The following is an 8635-nucleotide window of genomic DNA, read 5'->3' as shown; positions in this document are numbered from 1 at the left end:
GAGGAGGAGATAATGCCTCCACGTTTAACACGAAATATTGACCGGCTTTGTCTTGGTGGAGGCCGTAAACGAGCATCTCTGAATCGATTGAACCATTTCTTTTCACTTTTCACCAAGTAATCTTCGATACATAGATCAGATTCTGAGTTATGGCTATTAAGATCTTCCAATTTCTTTTCGAATGCCCTGTAAAATTCGCCATTGCTGTCGGTGAAGAATGGATCCACCTTCTGGAGCTTAAAGTCTCTCTTACCACCAACAACTGATCCCAAGGAGAGAACAGAGGTAGAGCCGAAACAATTCGCAGAATCAGCCAAAGCACGACTGGGCGACAAGAAGCCTTCCATACCGGCGGGCGAAGGCGGGCGCGATTCTCCCGGAATTCTTAGTTCGTTAAAACCTGGGTGAAATGGACTCATATCGTTTCCTCGCCCTGCTTCTGCTTGCTCCCGGGTCAATGTGTATTCATCATCACCAAAATATTGTGCGACAGTGTCGTCATCGCTGTCATCATCAACATCGGTCGTCACAGCCACACCAAGGCGGTCCGGTTCGTTTTCATGGACATTCTCCGGAAGGTCCATTGGAGCCAGGATTTTCCGCAATTTTCGTGGCATGCGAGGTGCCGCTCGCGTATGACCAGGGCCAGACCGCACACCGAGAGAGAGCTTCCTGCTGAGACCGGTCGGTTGATTTTCATTGTCGATATCGGCACCTGGGCAGACTTCCTGGTGGTAAACAACAGTATTTCTCGCTTGTGGCCCAAAAGCGCTCAACCTGTTGGTGTTGATGCAACTCTGATTACGAGACTGCGACATTGGAGACACGGGGGTCATGCTTCCAAGCCCAATTGGAGAGCCCAGTATTCCGGACGAACTGTATGCAGAAGGGGTATAATGAGGTTGCCCAGTTGATTTGGCAGATTCTTTGTTATGGATCCTTATCGCTGTACTTTGAAGGATTTCCAGGTCTTCCACCCACTGGGCAACAGGAAACCTCTGTTTTGCTGACCTCGCACGCATCATGGCTCTCGTCTCATATTTCGAGTTCAGTGCACTGTCAATCGCCAATTTAAACTGATTGAGTAGATGACTAGTGGTTGTAGATTCAACGGTATACCACCAGCCCGGCATTTGCCCAAGGCCACCCACCCGTGCGCCAATGCCGAGAGCGCCTTTCCGACCAAACTCGACAGCTACCAATCCGAAAGGCTCATCCCTAGATGGAATTAAGGCAAACTCAGCGCCACTGAAAATAAACGGCGGGAGAGCAGTAAACTGAGGTCTAGAGAAAACACGGCCAGGATAAAGTTTCATCAACTTGTCAAGTTTCAATGCAGCAAACTTTCCGTAAAGGTCGATAATTGGCCCGACGCATAGTAGCTGAACATCCTTGCGTGCTTCCAGAATAGCAGGGAAAACATCGGCAATGAGGTCGATCCCTTTCTGCATCGACCAACGCCCGACAAAGACTAGCAAATCTGCATTCGGGTTTTGATCAAGACCTGCCCATTCCTGAGCTTGCCTTTTCAGCTCTAGTCGATCGGCTTCAAATTGTGGATTGACATCAATATCAGATTTGTTGGGCAATTCTCCGTTCCATTCACCAGTGTCCGATGGATCGGGGTTTGGTAGCGTGCCGACTTTCTTTAAACCCCAAAAAATCGGATATCGTGCATACGAGCGTTTGCCGTATTTCTTCGAGACGCCCACTGCTCCAAAGCCCTGCTGGTGAATACGCAGATAGCTTGCGCCAGCATGAAGCAATTGAATACTCCCGAACTGACATAGCGGATGCACTCTATGAAGCTAAACAGACAAACTCCTCCTTTCAGTCTGTGTGCGCATAGGCCACAAGCCCTGGAATTCAGCATTGTGCAAGGAAAGACAAATCGGAATCGTCTGAGGCAGGAGATATATTGGCGCAAGAGAACCGTGATAATCGTTAATATGGTACAAATCAACAGGGAATCTTTTGATCGCGAAAGCAATACATTGATTCCAAGCGGAGTAGTAAATTGCGCTGTCGAGATCATCCATACGGGCTGGATATGGCTCAGCTGAGGTTTGTTGTCGGAAAACAGGTGCGTCGAGAAGAACATAGGTGATATTCCTAACAACATGATACTGAACCTTAACCTCGTATGGATTCCCAAGCACAGTCACCGTCATAGGCTCGGCAACTTGGTCAATCGGATAATCAATTCCGCTCACACAGGGGATGACCCAGATCAGGTTCTGGTGTCCAAGATGCTCTCCCATTAGTTGAGCCATCACACCCAAACCTCCAATCTTGATTTTGATGCCCCAATCTTGAATGTGATATTCCAGGGTGGCTATTAGAGTGGTACGTCTGCTGCCCGAATCTGCAACTAGCGCAGAAGTCGACTGTAAAAATCGAGACTTGTTCGCCAGCTTAACCAGCGGATTCATAGAGTGGGATTCTTCAAGAACTCGCTTATTAAACTTCCGTCTGATAGCGAGAGGAATGAAGCCTCTTTTATCACTAATTCCGACCTGGTTAAATTTCACTTGATAAAAGGATTTCTTGAATACGTAGATACCAATCGCAGCAGTTAGAATAGGTATAACCCAGAGGAGGATATACAAGGCCAACTGGTGGTATTGATTACCGATTGGGTACAATTCGAAATGAAGTGTTCCGTCATTCAATAAAAACAGCCAAGAAAGATAGGGGTGTGGCGGGGGATTCGTAATATTTATGACAATATTCGAAAGGGAAGACGGCGGTAAGCGATCCAACACAGAATCGCCATCTATGTCACCAAATACGAATGTTTGATCCGGTTTGCCATCTGGGTTAATTCCCCAAACATTGACTTGAGCTAACGCTGGCCACTCCGTCATGAATCTGAATCGCCATATCCCCTTATCATCCTGCACCATATGGTTTCTGAGTCCAGCATCATAGCCATATTGGTTATAAGGGCCGTTCCAATAAAGATGAGGGAATCTTCGTGGTTTGTTGTGAGGCCAATCAAGGTCACCATGTTGGACATGGGAACTACTTCCTGTCATACGATTCCAATATTCAACAATAACATGTTCGCCTTTCCACCTTTGCAATTTCGTGCCTGACCAGGGCTGGCGTTCGAGAGTAGTGTTGCCACCCGTGTAAGGTAACCAATCCGAAAACGATGAACCCCAATTTAAGGAATACCTGTAAAGGTCCGCCCCAGCGGCGTGATGAGACACGTATAGGCTACCTCTTTTGTCCGTATGTAGAAAACTCGATGAGTAATTTGCCGCTCGAGTGAAAACCATAGGGTTGTCTGATTGCCCAATGCGGAAAAGGAAATGATCCATCGAAGACGTATTGGTGCGGCGGTCAGCGCTTAGGGCATCCTTGATTGATAACTGATGTACTCCATTGTAAACACCAACGAGAGTGGCAGACCATCGCCAGAAATTCGGGAGTTCACCAATGTATTTCGTTGGTTGGGGGTTGAGGCTTTGACACTGGACAGTACTATAGTCAATGGATGGTATTTTACCATTATCCGTGGTTGAATTGAGTGTAATGCTCGCGGTCACGCTATTACAATCCATCGCTTCGGAGTAATAAAGCTCAATGGGAACTCTTTCATCTTTATCGGGAGAAACTGTCGATAGCAGGCGCGCATCGTGTCCGGGAGAGAACTTTGTGACCATAGGACGTGGCCGAATGAATCTCTCCCTAGGAACGTAGGCTCTAAAATCCCACGGTTTCAATTCGAGGCTGTCAAGGCACCCATTGAATTCCCGAGATTGCTCAATCCCCAGCTTCTTGGGGCCTCTTTTCAGAGTAAGTTCATCAAATGGGAAGAACAAATTTTTGACAGTAGTGCCGCTATCAAAGTTAGATATTAGAGCTTTTTTTTCGTCCGAGCAGTCGAATTCGTACTTGTGGGTTTTGTTGTAGTTTTGATAAACAAGCCAAACCGGGAGATTTGATTCTTTGCCAAAATCTTGGGCAGTCTCAAAACGACCACGGTGGACGGACCACATTCCAGTCTCTGTCGGTGTATTATTTGAGCCGGGAAGAAAAATTTGCCACGTTTGGTTTGAAAGTTGCTGAATGAAAAATCCATCATTCAACGTCCGGTAGTTCTCCCTCATTTGATACATTGTTTTCAAAATATTGCGTACTGGGTGAGATGGATCTCGGTGGTCATAACTAACCGTCTCGTCATGGCACCCATATTTACCAGATTCAATGGGCCATTGATAGTATTGCTGAGAGCCGAGCTTGTAGCAACCATGAGTTTGCCAAGCTGTTGCTGGAGACATGGCCTGCCGACCGAAGATATAGTTCTGAGCGGTATTGTCCAAAACGTAGAACGCTTGTTCTTCACCCCAAAGCAGTAATGGGATGCCAGGTAGGTGAAGTGTGGTAATATAGAATGCTAACAACATTCTCTGCGTCCCTTCTCTAATTGTAGGCCAGCGGAAAACATCCTGATTCGTTGCCCCGAACATATGGCGCGGATCAAAGTGCCCTTGGGAATTAACGAAGTCATTTGTGAGGATCATTTCATTCCAAGCATCTACCCAGTTAACGGGGGTGTCAAACCCCGCGGCAAGGTTACCGTCCATACCAAGGAACCGGGTCAAAGAACGATAGACCGAATAGTGGAATGCACCAGCATCCAGCGCAGATTTACCCTGCTCGCGGATGAAATAATTTTCGTTCGACCTGTGCGTCATCTTTACTGCGGCCTCCAATGAATCTGGCAGCATGTTCGGTTGACGTCCTCGCCCGATATATATAGCCCCAAGAGTATTTCCGCCCGTGATTTCACCAGGAAGAAAGAAGTTGTGTTTCCCCAGGCTCCTGGCACATTCACGATAGTGCTCGCTCATATCCCCTAGTGCGTCGACTGTAGCCTGCAGGGCTTTGTCATAGCGGAACCCATCAATATCAAGCTGTCGCATCAGAATACACGAGTGTCTCATGAGCCGTTCCCTGACAGAAGGGATCCATTCACGGAGACGGTCTTGCACTGAAGCGAATTTTGAGAGCTGACGTTGCCAATCCGGGTAGACTCCAAAAGCTTCGATGTCACCGTATTGATCAAAGTCGCTATCATAGCAGCCAATCAGTTGGTCGGTAACATCAGTGCCGACAGGGTAACCATTTTCCCAATAAAACCTTGGATAATCACAGGTCTCATTGTATTCGTTGCCGATACGGAAATCCGCGTATCGACGGCTAGACTTCCAAACCACCTGATGCTCGTTGGTGTCAAACGGTGTTGTACCATTCAAATGTCCTTTGAAGCCGATAAGGTCGCCCAAGCTATTGTAACGGATCAGCATACTTATTTATTTTCGCCAAGAGCAAGTGACGCTATCAGGTACTTACGTCGCCAATGTGTTATCCATGATAACGTACATGCCGCGCCTATGAATTTCAGTGATAGTCATTCTAAATGATTCAATAGTGCCAAAATGCTGATCAAGAAGAGTAGTATCAAGTGCGGAGTAACCATCTGCGCCCCAAGGCTGATTAATTAAAATCGTTCCGGCGAGATAGATGCCCTTCATGAGCTTCTGTTAGCAAGTTCTAAAAAGTCCACAAGGAAATCTGATAGCTCCAACATACCTTTATTCCCATGCCCTGGAGATAATCTAACGTATCCATCAGACCAGCTACATCTCCCCCGTGACGCATCTGATTCGAGTTCAAATCATGTTCGTATGATGTGCCATTAATGTTGTCATTTGTCGGGTCGCCATTCACAAATCGATCTAGGAACAAGCTGTAGAATGGAAAGCGCCAGTTATCCGGCGACGGGTGGTATTGATGTCCCGACCATTCTCCGTAATAGTCTGCGGGGCTTATGGCGGATTTATTTTCGTTGAGGTTATATCCCTCAAACTGCGGATCATACGGCCAACTCGTTGCTCTAGCAGCGAGAAGTGCCAGCAAGACTCCCACCAACCACCGCCGCATCATCGATAATGACAGATAATTATGCCACGATAAACCCTAACATATGCCGCGAGAATACAAGAAGCGCGAAACGAGTGGAATGGTAGTGGGAAAGCGAGAGTATTGCCTGATCAATAATCTGTGATATTGTATCAAGCTCCCCAACTTCCAGCGCTGGAATAAGCTGGGAATTACGGGATAAGAACGACAGCGAAACGACCGAAAATGACGAAGAAAACGACAGTATGTTGGAAAGTCAAGGCAAGGAAAGAGGAAAGAACAGACTTTGGAGAGAAAGAGAGTCGGCCCGGTTGGAATTACCAAGGCCAGCTTTGGGGCAAAACTTCCAACTTGGAAAAGGGAAAAAGCTCCACCTAGGTACTAACGCCTCTGTCATTCCTTGGTCCGCGATATTCTGAAACTTTGACTATTTGTCTGATACCGAAAATAGAAATCTATCTGCCAAGCCGCAGAATCTCGCCTCATATACTTTTTCAGCCAGCGAGAGAACTGGCAAACTGCAAAGCTTTTTGCCATTGCGATGAGTAATCGGGGCTTAATGAAAACCCATTCGATTCCTCCATATTCTTGGGCCAAGACATAAACATTGAAGACCTTGAGGAACTCGAATATAACCCACCTTCGTAGACATGTGCGGTAAATCAACGACACCACATAAGAACTTCATATCCACGGCCGATTATTTTACCTTCTCAACTACTTGCAAAAGTTTGACTTGCTTCTGTAAGTTGAAGAATTGTTGTTTTCGCATGGACTGAGTGCCGGACCTTCCTGGCGCACACACTCACGTATATATATATATATATATATATATATATTTATACATTATCGTGGAGGGCGAAATGTGGTGACGGCCACTCAGAGAATGAATAAGCAGTAGCAGATGTTGTCAAAAAGTCTGCTAGATATGACGACTCCCAAAAGAATCGAGTCTCGCCATTTTTTCTCTTTTACCTATTTTTTTCTCATTCATCGGTGATCTGTTTCCCACACCTTTGCTTGAGCATCTGCGGACAGAGTTTACACCTAAGGTGACGTCCATGACGCAGATTGGTCCGCAAACGCCAGCACAGAACCAGGGACCAGTTGGGTGGGGTGTGTCCCCTTGTTTGGTAGTATGAGGCTCAGGAACCGCTGGCAGGATTGGAACCAAAGTAACATATTGTCGAAGTTTGTTATGTCTCTGGACATAAGCCGGAACATGCGCAAGTCAAATACATAGGCGGCAAATTGTTGTGCCTTCTCGCTTCCCCTTGGCAGCTCGCTGAAAATCAGACGAAAAACACGTAGGAGCCAATAACGTAATAATAATAACGATGGTGATAGTGCTATGGGAGTCTTCGAACAATCATTCTGTATTATCGTCCTCATTGTCGACCTCGTTGAGGTGGAGTTGACTTTAAGTTGTGATGGCCCCGAATTTGACAGCTTGGCATCCGATTCGGGACTAGCTGTATGTAAACGCCTGACACAGTTTCAGCTTTTTATTATTCAAGGAGCCATTTCCAACTATGTACAGTACAATGAAAAATGGAGCTAGTTTACGGAGTATTGTTTTTCAAATTCAGCGGAGCTGTACAGCGTAGCTCAACTCTTCTAGTGTATTGTGCGCCCCAAGGGTTTATTAGTTGGATGCACCAGCTCAAGTATCTACTCCGTACTATGTACACTTTGTGGCTTAGTTTGCTTGAGCCGCGCAATGACAGATGATTCTTGAATCTTGGTCCGCCACTTAATGAGTACTGCGCTCAGGCACCAACCACCAATAATTGGCTAGTGGAGTCCTAGATATTGATCCGCCCACATGTATCATCCTATGGGAAATTTTGTACTGGAAGTCCCAAGTTTCAAATTGCTAATCGTTAATAAAAGCTCATACAACACACTCGCTTCGTTAAGAATCCCATATGCTAGGCTATCAATATCGGAGCTGAGAAAAATACATCCTTCCATGTTCAGGGCTTTGCTCTTCGGGGTATTAAAAACCATATGTACTGTACAACTGGCCCACCTGTGTTTGAATAACATCAGTGTGCTTCTTCTTCTTCTTTTTTGATAGGAGCATTTTGATATAAGAAGAGTTTAAAAAAAAAAAAAAAAAATCATTCTTGATTGCCTTAATATTTCAGACCTCGCAGCCGTTTGACAAGATCGTTCTTAAAGTTACTTTACTATTAGAATTGTAAACGAGGGACATCAACTCTCGTGGAAAATACGTCTGCATATCCAGTCCGACTCGATGGCGCACAAAGGACTCTCAATGAAAACAATCCAGTATCACCCCGACAACCTCTATGATTGCCCGCATCAAAGATGGTTGATCACATAAAGCTTTGCTAAGTCTTCCAAGGAAGACTTAAATAGCACTTGCCTCTCTTTTCTCTCGCTGGGTGGAACTTGTACAGTGCCAGGTCACAAGTATTGGCATCCCTCACCACAATCGTTTGCCCCTTTGTGGCAGATAGCTACGGGGGTTGCCCATACTTATGGCCTAGTATGTGTACATCAAAAAGCCGTAGTCCCGCAAGTTGTACCTAGAAATTTAACTCAACTGTGGGGTGGGTCGGGGGTTTGGGAAGCAAGTCCAGAAACTAATTAAAACTAGGCCAAAAATTTCTTTACAATAAGGTTAGATAACTAGGTCTAGATCCATTTCAAAAGTTAGCAGCAAGCTCATTGG

At 45.9% G+C, this 8635-nt stretch overlaps 1 protein-coding gene across 1 annotated transcript in view; it reads right to left on the bottom strand.

The window, feature by feature from the left end:
* Positions 1 to 5955, bottom strand: part of HCAG_07105 (hypothetical protein) — a gene marked incomplete at both ends in the record, with an annotated part of 10119 nt that extends 4164 nt beyond the window's left edge. The window contains 4 exons of the mRNA XM_001537633.1: positions 43 to 1800; positions 1855 to 5298; positions 5365 to 5453; positions 5605 to 5955. Of these exons, the coding sequence (XP_001537683.1) occupies positions 43 to 1800; positions 1855 to 5298; positions 5365 to 5453; positions 5605 to 5955 (5642 nt within the window). The remainder of the gene's footprint in view (positions 1 to 42; positions 1801 to 1854; positions 5299 to 5364; positions 5454 to 5604) is intronic.
* Between the last annotated feature and the right edge of the window lie 2680 nt (positions 5956 to 8635).

Source organism: Histoplasma capsulatum, genomic scaffold, assembly GCF_000149585.1.
Source record: "Histoplasma capsulatum NAm1 scaffold_8 genomic scaffold, whole genome shotgun sequence".
In the NCBI taxonomy this organism is placed as follows: domain Eukaryota; kingdom Fungi; phylum Ascomycota; class Eurotiomycetes; order Onygenales; family Ajellomycetaceae; genus Histoplasma; species Histoplasma mississippiense.
Note: the sequence above shows the minus strand (reverse complement) of the source record. Positions and strands in the feature narration are given on the sequence as shown.